The sequence below is a fragment of the Chlorocebus sabaeus genome, chromosome 22, assembly GCF_047675955.1.
Source record: "Chlorocebus sabaeus isolate Y175 chromosome 22, mChlSab1.0.hap1, whole genome shotgun sequence".
Classification (NCBI taxonomy): Eukaryota; Metazoa; Chordata; class Mammalia; order Primates; family Cercopithecidae; genus Chlorocebus; species Chlorocebus sabaeus.
Genome location: NC_132925.1, coordinates 85,977,751 through 85,990,801, shown reverse-complemented (window position 1 = coordinate 85,990,801; position 13,051 = coordinate 85,977,751). Strand labels below are relative to the sequence as shown.

Below are 13,051 nucleotides of genomic sequence, written 5' to 3'. Positions count from 1 at the left end.
TTCTGTGAGGGTACAGGTGGGAGACCCCACAGCCAGCTATGCCCTGAGCGTATGGCGGCTGCTGCTGGTGCCCTTACCTGTACCGTGTCTGCTCTGAGTCTGACTGGTGACACTGGTGAACGTCCCATGCCCAAAGGGGGAAGCCAGCCAGTGGAAGGCTGCTTGGGGCCAGGGAAAAGAGGGCCGAGTGCAAACCAGGGAAAGGGGGTGAGTCCACATTTGTTGCATCCAGTAGATTCATTCGAGGGGGAACAAGGGCACTAGCAGCATTGTAGATGGAGTGAACCGCTCTCCCTAGAAGCACTTTGAGCACCTTGCCCCCTGCAAAATTAAGAAGCATGAGAAAGGGAGCTCCTCCTTCCGCCTGGCTCCCCTTGGGGCTGACCCGTGCCAGACAGGAGGGGCTCAGGCAGGCAGAAAGAGCCCTGTCTACCTGATCAGTTCCCAGTTCATCAGCAAGTCTTAGCGGGCGTCCAGTGTGTGTGCCCAGGCTGTGCAGAGCCTTTTGAGAGAGTGGGCGGAGCACAGGGAGGGACTGTTGTGTGGTATTGGCTTTTGCTCCACAATGTCCAGCCCACCCCCTGCCCCTGATGCTCTGCCTGGTGACATCTGCAGGGTTGAGGGTTATAAGGTCCATCCTGGTGCCCAGACAGCCTGCATCACACAAGGACTGTGAAATCCCTTTATGCCACCTGTCTGGGGCCATGCTGATCCTGGCGTGTGAATAGTAAGATAGCCACCAGCCTGGTAATCCCAAGACCTGGCAGTTGCAGCCCTAGTTCCAAACTGACTTGGATTCCAGCTCCCTCACGGGCCAAGGAGGGTGAAACACATCTACCACCTTGCTGCAGCTATGTTATAATGATAAAATGATCTGAATATTTGGGAAAATGCTTGCTAAAAACCCCAAAGTTTTAGGGAGATACAAGTATTATTCTAAAGTGTACGTTATCCCTGTAATAAGTAAAATGGACTGTCAGACATGACTGTGCCCATGAGGGTGTGATTTAAGCCTCGTCACGCCACACTATGACAAGGCACTCAGATGGTATTTTGCTAGACCTAGGTATACACATATTCCAACTTCTAAAGCCCAGACATGTCAATTCTACTTTATGTGAAATGTTCCATGTGTCAGCTATAAAATTGCCATTCATGATATGTAAATGATGCTTGGTTGTAAAATAAGCTGGTGCTAATGGGAGAACAGCAGGTCCCTAACTGGGCTGCCCTGAGCTCTCTCCCAAGTTTATGGCTAGACATCTGCCAGCTTAATCATCTCAAAATGCAAAGTGCTTACAATCTACGTGGAGGTGTATTTACATGAAAATTCTGGAACATACCCTTCTGTGAGTCAGAGATGGTCTATAATGGAAATGAAATACAATAAACTAGTAGCTCGGCATCTCTCCCTGGACTGCTCAGTGCTTCAAGTGCTGTGCAGGTGGTGGGTGTAAACACTTAGCTTTTGGGCACCAGGATGTGGCCAAGGTCTGTGCACCTGGGGACACCCAGCTTTCTCATGCCTGACCTGCCTGCTGGCTGTCAGGGGTGTAGCACCCATGTACTCAGGGACAGCACGCGCCCGGCTTCCTGGCTGCCTCACATGTGCTGCAGGCTGGCCCTGCTCCTCCCGCTGCCCCTGTCCCCTGTGGCCCAACTTTGTTCCTCGGTGTCTCAGTGTTGCTGTGTTCACCTTGCACCAGTCAGGAAAGGGGCAGGTCTATGCTGAAGGTTCTAGTTAGCATTTGACACTGGGGTATCTGTGCAACACAGGATTTCAGGGGGGCCCTTGTTGGCATGCAATTAAACTTTCCAAATCACATAGGCAGACACTCCCATAACGTGCTTTCAGTCAGTGACCTTTTTCCTGGTCAACTGTGGCCCGAGACCAAATATATTCCTCAACTGTGGCAATGCCAGTTCCCTACCCCGGGCCAGAGCAGAACACCACCTTCAGAAATCTCAGTGTCTCCCTGCTGGGCCTTGGAACAGAGGGGTTGCTCAAGGCCACCTTCACATTTATTCCATCTTTCAACACACATTTCCCGGGCATCTACCACTTACAGGCTCTGGGCTAGGCTGTTGGGAGGCGCAAAGATAAAAAAGGACTGGGTGTCCTTAACCTCTGGTATAATAAAAACATGACAGTGGGACTGTTGGTTCCGACACCCCACTCCCCTCCACATGTAGTTCCCCTGGGGAGCAGTGCACATCACATCCTTGGTGGCCTTGTCCCCTGAGCTGAGGGGTCAGCGGGGCATGAACACCTTTGGTTCATCGTTGGCTGGTTGTAGCTGCCATAAGTCATCATTGTTTGCAATGTTTAACCTGCTGTGCTGTCTTCCCCAAACTCTGTTGATCTTTCTTTTCTGTTGCCTAATTGATTTTCATGTTGGTTTTATTTTTAGAAAATTGTAGCGGCAAGTATATATAAGCATATATACGGTGAAGTCGTTAAAGCAAAGCACTTCTAAAGACCGTGTGCTTGTTTTTGGCCTCTCCACCTTTGGTTTTCACTATGCTTCACAGGACGTGCTAAGGATTGGTTGCAATCATCTAAATTGTTCCCCATCCCATAGACTGTCATTTCCAGCCTGGGGCCATCTTGGTCAGTCACGCTTGGCTCTGTGACTTGCCAACATAGTCTTCCAGAATGAATTATCTGGCTGAGAAATGATTGAATTCAGCCTGCATTTGTATTCTTTGCAAAAACGTTTTGGGTAGTCCTTTGCATGGTCCTGTCTGCATGTGCACCAGCCTGCTCCATCCTACTGTCCCCCTCCCATGTCCCCACACCCCGCTCAGTTCCTGGTTTGGGAGCACTCGTGGACTTATCTCTATCACATTTGGTCCTAACCTCACCAGGCTGCTAAAATGTCACACTATGACTGGTGGGCTCCCTCTTGCTCCATCCGTCTTTGATGCCTGTTTGTTTCTTGAATGATGAAATGACCCAGCAACATATTGTCCCTAACCCAGGGATGGCTGTCACTGACATTTGTCTCTTCTCATTATCATTAGTGTCTGGGAGGCAAAACACTTGTTTAGAAGCCATGTCTGTCTTATTATTACTTACTTTGAAGGAGCAAGTAAAAAGTCATTAGGGAGCTCCCTCTCGGAGACCCAGGAATGGTCCCTGCCTTTTAAGGTGTGCCATTTGAACCAGGTGGCTGAGAGTCTCACTCATCTTCTTTTTCTGACCCCACAGTAAGGTTGTGTAGTCCCCCATTTCATATGCAAACCCTTTCCCAGGAGCCAGCTTAGCTGGGCACTGGGTTGCGGACACAGACCCAGCAACCCCAAATAAAGAAGCCCACCTCCCAGAGGTGTTACCTGTGAGCTCAGAAATAGTCAGAGGGAAGCTCCCCCAAAAAACTGGCTTCTCCACCATGCCTCGGGTTACTTGACCCAGCTGTTCTGGGTTGCTGGTTTGCTTCCTATCTGAGTTAGAAAACTGCATCCTCTCAGCTCTTCTAAGCACAGATAGAAATTTATACAGAAAATGAATTGGACTGATTTCATTGATTTCACTTGGGAATCTCAGGGTCTTTTTGACTTCCACCGTTGCAGGGGGCTGCCCCAGGGTCTATGTGGTAGGAGCCTGCTTGAGAGCCCTGTAGGAGGAGGCTCGAGGGAACATCCGCAAAATCCCAGGAATCTAAGGAGCTTTCTGGACCCTGACATGTAGTCCAGCCTCCTGAGGCTAAGGGGCTGTCTCCTGTAGGGCTCCCAGTTGAAGAATGTGACATGTTAGGGTAGGAAGGAACTGCCAAGTTTGTCTTGTCTAAGCCCTGAGGTGACACTGGAATTCCCCCTATTGAAAACTGATTAGCAGCTCCTTGAGGCCATGTTTGGAAAGCTACCTAGTGAAGAGTCCTTCCCCAGTCTGGTGTCCCCTAGGGGTGTCCAGCATAGCATAGCCTACTTGCGTTCCAGCTCCACCAGTTCCCTTCATGTTCAAGCCTCCTCCATCCCTTGTAAGGAAGATGGGGATGTAGTCTAATCTCTTTCTCTGCATCCGAGTACTAATCCCTCATCAACCCGAAAAGAACCCACTGTCCAGCCACAGCAGCCTGAGTGGGCTTTTGTAGTGACCCCACTCTGTATGGCCGCTCGAGATCTAAGGGGCATTAGCTAGTATAGGCCACCTGTTAACTACTTGGGCCAGCTTTACCCTGGCCCAGGACTGGAGTTCTCAGCTCTGGCAGCGTGCTTGAATCACCAAGGAGCTGTTAAAATTCCCAACATGCAGGTCTGGTGCAGTGGCTCATGCCTGTAATCCCAGCACTTTGGGAGGCCAAGATGGACAGATCACCTGAGGTCAGGAGTTGGAGACCATTCTGGCCAACATGGTAAACCTCCTCTCTACTGAAAATACAAAAATAAGGCAGGCATGGTGGCGGGTGCCTGTTATCCCAGCTACTCAGGAGGCTGAGGCAGAAGAATCACTGATATCCTGTAAGCAGAGATTGCAGTGAGCCAAGATCATGCCACTGGTACTCCAGTGGTGACTGGAGTGACCACTGGGTGACAGAGGGAGACTCCATTTCAAAAAAAGTAATAATAATAACAAAATAAAATTCCCAACATGCAGATACACCCTACATCCATTAAGTAAGAATTCCTGAGGTACGACCTGGGCTTCAGAGATTTTGTTGAAGATCCCCAGGTGGTTTTAGTGTGCAGACTGGCATGAGAGCTGGCCTGCCCTTTTCACTGGGCTGACATTTGTCATTTGGGCAAAGCCATCCTCAGGGTTATATTTTGGCAACTTGCACTGTCCCCCCGGGGCTACCAGTCACATCCTCCCTTGAAGCAGCCCCCCATGCCCAGTGGTGCGTGGCGGGGGGGGGGGGTGTCACAGGCGCACTGGGGGTGCACGAAGCCTGGTGTGCTGTTTGCTCTTTCTTCCTCCCTCCCTCGCATGTTGCGCTGCCCTCTCCCTTTACAAATGCTGTCTCCTCTTCCCTTTCATTCTTTTAAACAAGAGAATATTTATGGTTTGAAGTTCATAGTCCATAGGTTGTCACATTTCAAAGATACCAGTTGAAGAGATGCACACTTCAAAATTCAGTTCAGTTGCTGACTTTCACGAACCCTAAGGAAGGGGGCCATGAATGGCTATCAGACTTGAAGCAGAATAGGGAGAGGCACGCAGGAGGGTCTTAGGCCGGACTGTGGCCGGGAGCGCCTTCCCTGACCAACAGGCCCCTTACTGTCTTGCAGGTCTGATTCATAAGTCGTGCATGTTTCAGGATAACTGTAGCGCCGTCTCTCTCGTGCACACGGCCTGGTCCCCTGAACACAGGCAAGCAGAGGCGTGCATGCAGGCATACTTAGCATGCACACTCACAGCCCATACTCCAGCCAGACAGGCAAGAGTGGAGTCTTCCTGTGCACAGCCTTAGTGAGAATGATGTGGAAGATGATGAGAACTTTAAAAAATTAGTTCCTTCATTTGTTAAGGTCTTAAGTTGAAAAACATTGTCTGTCCCTTTAAGGAGGTGATATTTCCTTTGAGATGAGCCAATAGAAGAGGGTAATACAAATAGCGATCCTGGGTTTTTTATAAATCTGTGGCAGAGTCTCATTCTGAGCATCCCAGGAGAAGCAAGGACCCCTTTAAACTCTGTCAGAACCTGTTCCTCTTGGGTTCATAGTCACATTACTGAATTTCAGTTGTTCTATGATATGCTGAAACCCCTTATTTTCTGTGAATTTTGTAGAATTTCTCTTTGGTCTCAGGAGGTAGCCCTTGATGCTAGAGAGGCTTCAGAACTGAGCTCTTCCTTTCCCCAGATCCCCAGGGAGGAGGCCCTCGAGAAGTGCACATATCCAGACATGTACACATGTCCCTTAACTTTGCAGACACACTGTACAGAAAGCCTCCTTGAAGCCCCTGACCAGAAGAGCCTCATTTCTCTCTGTCGGTTCCTGGTGACACCACTGAGGGGAAAAGAGAGGCTGGCACGTGCTGGCTCTGGTTCCACTGACTGTTGCTGTTTAATGTAAAGATGCCTCCTGGTGCTGGCTGGAGTTTGCTTCCAACTCCTCTGTGTTCTCTCAGACACTTTCTGAACACTCAGGTAGTGCCAGGCACCATGCTGGCCACAGAGTGGAGTGAGGCAAGGCCCCTGCCCTCCCTGGGGGGAGTGGGGGTTGAGGGGCCGGTGAGCATCAGTCATTACAGATTCTGCATCCTGGGGCCGAGGGACAGGAGCACAGCCAGACCCTGGAGGAGGTGGAGCTGCTGAACCTCAGGGGAGCTGGTCCTCTACTGTTTCTTCCAAAGACCCATACAGGGACCTGCACTCCCTCTTGTGTGAAAGCTATCTGAGCTGTGGGGCAGGCAGCAAAGGCTTCTGTAGGGAAGCCCGCCTCTCTCCTCCTCGCCCTGACTCAGTCGGTCCAGCTCTGCAGCAGCCCCGCCAGAGAGGCTGTTGTCAGACATACACCACCCAGGCGTTTCATCTCATAGGAACAGAGTGTGGTCCAAGGGGGTTTGTGGCCCACAGGCAGGCACCACTGTTTGCCCGTCTGCTAGAGACATTCTGTTCTTCAGGGATAGGAGGCCTGCTGCAGAGCGGTTAGTTCCTGAGCCCACAGCCCCGACTAAGCCAAGAGAACTACCCTCCTCGTAAGAAGCGGGGCAGCACTCTGCAGCTGTCTCTAGGAAGAGTTGAGGTCTTGCGGCACTGCCTTTACTGGATGCCTGTCAGCCTGGCACGGTGTGTCCTCAGATGTGAACTAGAAAGTAGAACTGTGCCTGTGCCCATGTCCGTGGCTGCCTGCCCTCACATCCACCTCCAAGGAGAGCCACTGGTATTTTCTCAGGGAGGGAGCAGGCGTGGTGTCCAAAGACAGGAACCACACATTTTTTTAAAGGGGTAAATGCTCTCCAGAACCATTGACTCCTTCCTGGTTCATTAATCCATTTTCAATCTTTGATTTCTTAAAGCCAACTGAAAGTGAAAATGTCCCTGTCCCAACTGCTACACCTGGGGTAAGATCAGTGACTAGTCCCCAGGGGCTGGGCCTTTTCCTTGAGTTTATTTGACCATGTCGAGTTTTCCACTGGTTTTTCTGTATTCTCCATGATTGTCCTTCCAGAACAGTGTCTGCAGTGGTTTGCATTCATCATCAGTGTCCAGTACTCTTGACCAGCCCAGCGTTCTCCTCTAACACAGTAGAATATGTGGACATGCATGTGCTGTGTGGACGCAGTTTTCCAAGCTCTGTGTTGTTAGCATGTAACTCTTCCTTTCATATCATGCTTTTTAAGATGAAAAGGCCCTAGAATCACATCTTCAGTTCTTACCTCTGTCACCTTTGCATCTGTTGCTGTTTTTCTGAAAGTGTTGCATGTTCTACTTTCCATTGGGTTTGACCTCTTCATGATAACCCTTCAGAACTCTGAAGAGAGCAATAGAATCTCCATCACCTTTTTCCGTCTTTTCCGAGTGATGCGATTGGTGAAGCTTCTCAGCAGGGGGGAAGGCATCCGGACATTGCTGTGGACTTTTATTAAGTCCTTTCAGGTAAGAGCCACGCCAAGGACTTCTGTCTTTGTCTTTGAAGATCATATGTAAGTCAGTGATTGTCCCCATCCTAGAGGACCCAGGCGCCCCCTGTGTGGCCACTCTGTGGACCTAAGTCAATAGAAAACATGGAATGCTGGAGAGACCCAAATCAGCATTCTTGGAAACAGAAGAGAAAGCAGGAAGGATCCGTAGCTGAGAGATCTGTAGCATTTCCAAGGCTGAGAGAGGTGTGAGGCCCGCAGCCCTGCAGTGCCCCCGGGATGCCTGGTGGTGGTGTGTGAGGGTCCCAGCAGACAGCCTGGAAGCCCAGCGGCCTCTCTCTCACAAGGCTGCAACAGTGCTGTCTGTTGGCTAGTCTAGACACAAATCAGAAAGTACCACCTGGGGCAGCCACCATCCTGGGTTATCCTGCTCCTGACAGGGTCACAGAGTTCGGGATATTTAGGCATATACCATGCCTCATTTGTCACCTCTTATTCTCCAGGCTGGTACAGCTCAGTTCCAGACTTTCCCAAGTAGAACCAGCTTTTCTTATACCTGCCAGTACCCTGCCCCAGATATTCTAGCCTTCCGGACTGATTCCATTTGGAAGAGAAGATGTGGGAAATATAGATTCTTGTTAAAAGGTGGACCCATGTAGAGAATTTGTGGATATCCACAAACATTAGAAAGTGAATCCTGCATCTTCATTTTTTAAAATAATTTAACTATTTTTCATTCAGAAGTTATAAATGTTTACAATAACAAATGAAGCTGTCCAAAGACGTAAAGAGAAAGTTCAAACTTGGCCCTCACCCACCTCTGGGGTAACCAGTATTACCCTCCCAGTAAGCATTTGTCCCTAGTGGGTGGGATTTTCACAGGTAAAAGGGAGAAGGGACAGCAAGGGGGGTGGTGCAGGCACTCACAAGGGAAGTCACAGGCCCTGCTGGGGAGAATGAGGTTGGAGGAAGGTAGAGTAGGGGCCTCAGGCAGGTGGGTCTTGGACTTGCTAAGGCACAGAATCCTTGACAGTTATTATTCATTTAAAGTACCAAAACTTGGGAACAAACTGCTATAAAAATAGATAATTCAGAGGTAATATTATCTCACTTTTTAAATAAATTCTTAAAGATTCAATCTGCCACAGATAAGAAAGTCGTGTTCCAGAGCAGCAGTTCATAAAAGCAGAGAAACTGTGCAAACAAAAATCTTAAACATTTGGCAATCTAGGAAGAAAATGTACTTAGGTATGTTGAGGAAAGCCTGAAACAAACCCTGTGGAACCCTGCTGAGCAGTCCAGCTGCAGGGAGGGCCAGGCTGGCGGGCACAGGTCAACAGCCGGCACAGGTCTGAAGGTGACTGAGCACCTGTGAGCCACTGACTTTGACAAGCTCTCTCGGGTAGTAGAGAAAGCGGGTGCTTTAAGTGTGTGTTCCCAGAATTAAGCCTAACACTCTGGGCACCCTATGCACGTGGACGTGTTGGTCGCATGTGATGAGGCAAGACAGCAGTTGACAAACATTCGATGAAAAGATGGGGGCTCTGTCAAACACTCGTATTTGGTGTTTCTGAAGGGAGCCACACTTGGCGACCCCCCAGCTCGCTCCTTTTCTTCCCTGGCACAGCCCCCCAACTTAGCAGTTCTTTCAGAAGGTGTGCATCTTAAGACAGGTATTTTGCATTCTACAGCCACAGCCAGAAAGTGGTTCTTCCCCTCTGACCCAGTAATTCCACTCCTAAGACTTCACCTTAAGGAAATACTTCAGCAGAAGCAAGGTGATTTTGCATAAAGATACTCCTTTGCAACATTATCTACAATACTACCCCCCAAAACATACCCACAAAAGAAAGTGGAAGTACTCTAACTGTCCAGTGTTCTGGAATGGTTTGATCAATTGTAATTTCACCCAGAAAATCCAGTAATGAATTTAAGTATTATGAGAGTTATGTGTCTGTGTTGAAAATGTTTAGGATTAGGCTACAGGGTTAATGACCATGGAAAGCACATCCTGCCTGTGATATCATAACACTGGGCGTGCATGTGGATGGTGTCATCAGGACTAAAGTAGCTGGGCAGGGCTGGGATTTAAACAGTTCTTCCTCACTGTCGATGTTCCTTCATGGTAGCACGTGGAATAGAAAGGAAGCATGGGGCCACTCATGGGTCTTCTCAGTCTGTGCCAGCTGGCCAGTGCTCATCCAAGTGCCTTTTCTCTCCCAGGCACTCCCATATGTGGCCCTCCTCATAGCCATGCTGTTTTTCATCTATGCGGTCATTGGCATGCAGGTAAGCTCCAGCCATCTCACCCTCAGGGGCCCTTTCACTGGGTAGCCCCAAATCTGTGGCAAGATGTATCTTGACCAAGTGAAGTAGAAGCGTTGTGATTTTTTCAGCCAAATGCCTCTGCTGAAGCCGTACATAGGAAGACGAGAAAGACACGGCTGCTTAGGAGAGAGCTCCAGGGGAGGCCCGGGCTCAGAAGAATGTAGCGAGGTTAGAATGCACCAGGAAAAATTGCATTTCATGGCAGAAGAATTATGCTTTATCATAACAAAGTGAAATTCACTTGAAACTAAATATTTCCAGATGCTAAGACTGAAGAGAGAAGCACGTGGCCCCTCATGGTCTTTTCAGTCTGTGCTGAGCCATCACAGGGACAGAAGGCGGGTGCTGAGCCAAGTGCCTTTTGTGACCATTGTTGTGCTTTAGTAGCTCACCTTTAAAAAGAGGCATGAAACTGGGCTCTTCTGTGACCCAAGCAGAGGGGCTACACCCTGCTTCCCAGTTCCTCCTGGGGGTGGGAAAGGGACTGGGCCTCCCTAACAAAGGAGCCCTAACACCACGTGGGTGGTGGGATGGGTTGTGGGTGGAGGGAGGCAGTGTCTAAGAATGGAGGCAGTCGAAGAGCCCAAGTGGCTCTAGATATCTGCTGGCAGGCTCCTTGCAGATTCTCCACGTGGGCAGGTGCTGTCTTTCAGGTAAACGAGGGATGTAAGTGAGAAAGAAGTAAAGTAATTCTGTGATTCTAGGGGCAGAGAAGTGGTAGTGCTTTTTTTTTTTTTTTTTTTAATCCTGAAAGCATAGAAGCATTTGCAGGTATCTGGGAATCTTACCAGGAGTTAGGAAACAAAAGTCAGCATTCTTGAGCCTCTGTGATTCAGCAGCACGTGGCGCTGTGTGCCCTGGAAGGTCTTTTATCACATATGTTCTCATATAAAAAAGCCATCTCAGAACTGCAAGCTGCATGGCACACACCACCCCAGATTCACCCAGCAGGCATTTGTAAGCATCTGCAGGCTTCTCTAGAATGTCAGTCTGCTTCCTAAATCTCACAAGTAAAACTCTTTACTACCTTCCCGTTGCCGTGAAGGTAAAGCCCACTCTTCTGCCTGGGGCTCACAGCCCCTGCCTGTTGGCTCCTGACCTTGTCTCCAGCCTGGTCTTTTTCTGTCTGCTCATCACACATGTTACTTTCATTCCCTCGGTATCTATGCTGTTACCCTGCTCCTATGTACGTGGTGCTTCCTCCACCCGAAACACTCTTCACCTTTCTTATCGCCTGATGTATCTTTCAGTTCTGAGTTTACATGTCACTTCCCCTAGAGGCCTTCCCTGACCCAGCCCCCCAGCCTTGGGTAGATGAGTCTGTCTCATCTTCCCTGTGTATCTGGACCACCCCAGCATCATCACTGGGGTTTGATGTTGCCTGGCTACCTTTGTGTCTCTACCCCAGGGTAGGGGATCCTCAAACGTGAGACAGTGCCCCTCTGGAGCACCATGTTCCCAGTGTGTAACCTGCTGCCTGGCACATGGTTGTGCCTGGCAGATCTTTGTTGAACGAGTGAAGTGCCAGGTACCATGAGAAAACCCTAGTTAGTAAAGATCAAACCTGAGTTAGTTCTAAATTCACATATGGATTTTTTTTTTTTGCATGATGAAATCTATTCTCTTTTTCCTAACAACTTCTCCACCTAGATGTTTGGGAAAGTTGCCATGAGAGATAACAACCAGATCAATAGGAACAATAACTTCCAGACGTTTCCCCAGGCGGTGCTGCTGCTCTTCAGGTGACTGCAACTGGTTTGGGTGGTGCTCCTGGGCAGGGGTTGTGAGTCTCCTGCTAGGTCTGGGTCCAGAGGGACGGAGGACACAGGTTATTAAAGCAGCGTGCCTTTCCCAGTTGACTGTGACGGCTTTTTGTTTGTGTTTTGTATTCTTAAACACGGACCCTAGCATTTCAAACACAGGAATTTTGTTGGATTGTTAAAACTGCTGTGGTAATCCCGATTGTGGCTGACATAAGGTTTATTAATTTGGGAGTTAGCAGGGCTACTTAGGCCACCTGAAAAATTGTAGGATGTATGTTTATGCATGGAGGCATGCACTTAAACACGACCAGGAAGACAGAAACTTAGCAAAAATGTCGAGGCCTTTTGCACAGCCAGTGGAGAACATCCTAAGATGTACAATTTCAGATTTTATGGGATTGCTTTAACTTTGTGAAACAAGCTGCCTTCATAGTGAGAGAACTTTCTAGAGATCATGAAGTATTTCTAATGACTCTAGTGACTGACAAGTCATTTGCAAGTTAGGTGGTTTCCAACTCTGCCTTCAACAAAATTGAACAGAGACTTAAGTTGTTAAGTATTTTGGTCATTAAAAATAATTAATAGGCCGAGTGCAGTGGCTCATGCCTGTAATCCCAGCACTTTGGGAAGCTGAGGTAGGTGGATCGCTTGAGCCCAGGAGTTCGAGACCAGCCCAGGCAACATGGCAAAACCTGACTCTGCTAAAAATACAAAAATTAGCCAGATGTGGTGGCGACTGCCTGTAGTCCTAGCTACTGGGGAGGCTGAGCCCAGGAGGTCAAGGATGCAGTGAGCCAAGATCACACCACTGCACTCCAGCCTGGGCAACAGAGCAAGACCCTTCTCAAAAAATAATAATAATAATTAATTACTGTTAATTATACAAATGTTTAAAGTAGAGAAGACACAAAAATAAGCATCCATTTATACAAAGACTATTAGTGCACTTGCATTAGATGATGGCTGTAAATCCAAGGGAATTGCAGCAGGACCTCCAGCTGCTGTGATAAGTTGCACTTGAAAATCAGTAGGAATTTCACATTTCCATTAATTCAAATTGGATTCGCTTCAAATGACTTAGGTTTTTCTCTAATTATGAGTTTTTCTCCCCTAAGATCTAAGCTTTAAATTCCTTCTTTCCTCCACTAAAGCCCCCTTTGTTCTTCATCTGAAAAAGGTGTGCGACAGGTGAGGCCTGGCAGGAGATCATGCTGGCCTGCCTCCCAGGGAAGCTCTGTGACCCGGAGTCAGATTACAACCCCGGGGAGGAGTATACGTGTGGGAGCAACTTTGCCATTGTCTATTTCATCAGTTTTTACATGCTCTGTGCGTTTCTGGTAAGTGATCAACATAACTCCCCCTTTCAATTTATAGATGCTTATGTAGCATTCAGTGTTCAGACCAGTGACCTTGCCCCGTCCCATCGCCTGAGGAC

At 48.7% G+C, this 13,051-nt stretch overlaps 1 protein-coding gene across 16 annotated transcripts in view; it reads left to right on the top strand.

Moving 5' to 3' along the window:
• The window catches only part of CACNA1D (calcium voltage-gated channel subunit alpha1 D), a 479,329-nt gene that overhangs the window by 429,504 nt on the left and 36,774 nt on the right, over positions 1 to 13,051 (top strand). For 8 of the 16 annotated variants that reach the window (XM_073010040.1, XM_007984595.3, XM_007984599.3 and 5 more), the window contains 5 exons: positions 6,962 to 7,006; positions 7,413 to 7,541; positions 9,749 to 9,814; positions 11,504 to 11,595; positions 12,794 to 12,953. In XM_073010040.1, coding sequence (XP_072866141.1) covers positions 6,962 to 7,006; positions 7,413 to 7,541; positions 9,749 to 9,814; positions 11,504 to 11,595; positions 12,794 to 12,953 — 492 coding nt within the window. The remainder of the gene's footprint in view (positions 1 to 6,961; positions 7,007 to 7,412; positions 7,542 to 9,748; positions 9,815 to 11,503; positions 11,596 to 12,793; positions 12,954 to 13,051) is intronic. The other 8 variants (XM_073010048.1, XM_073010039.1, XM_073010043.1 and 5 more) reach the window with 1 other exon arrangement.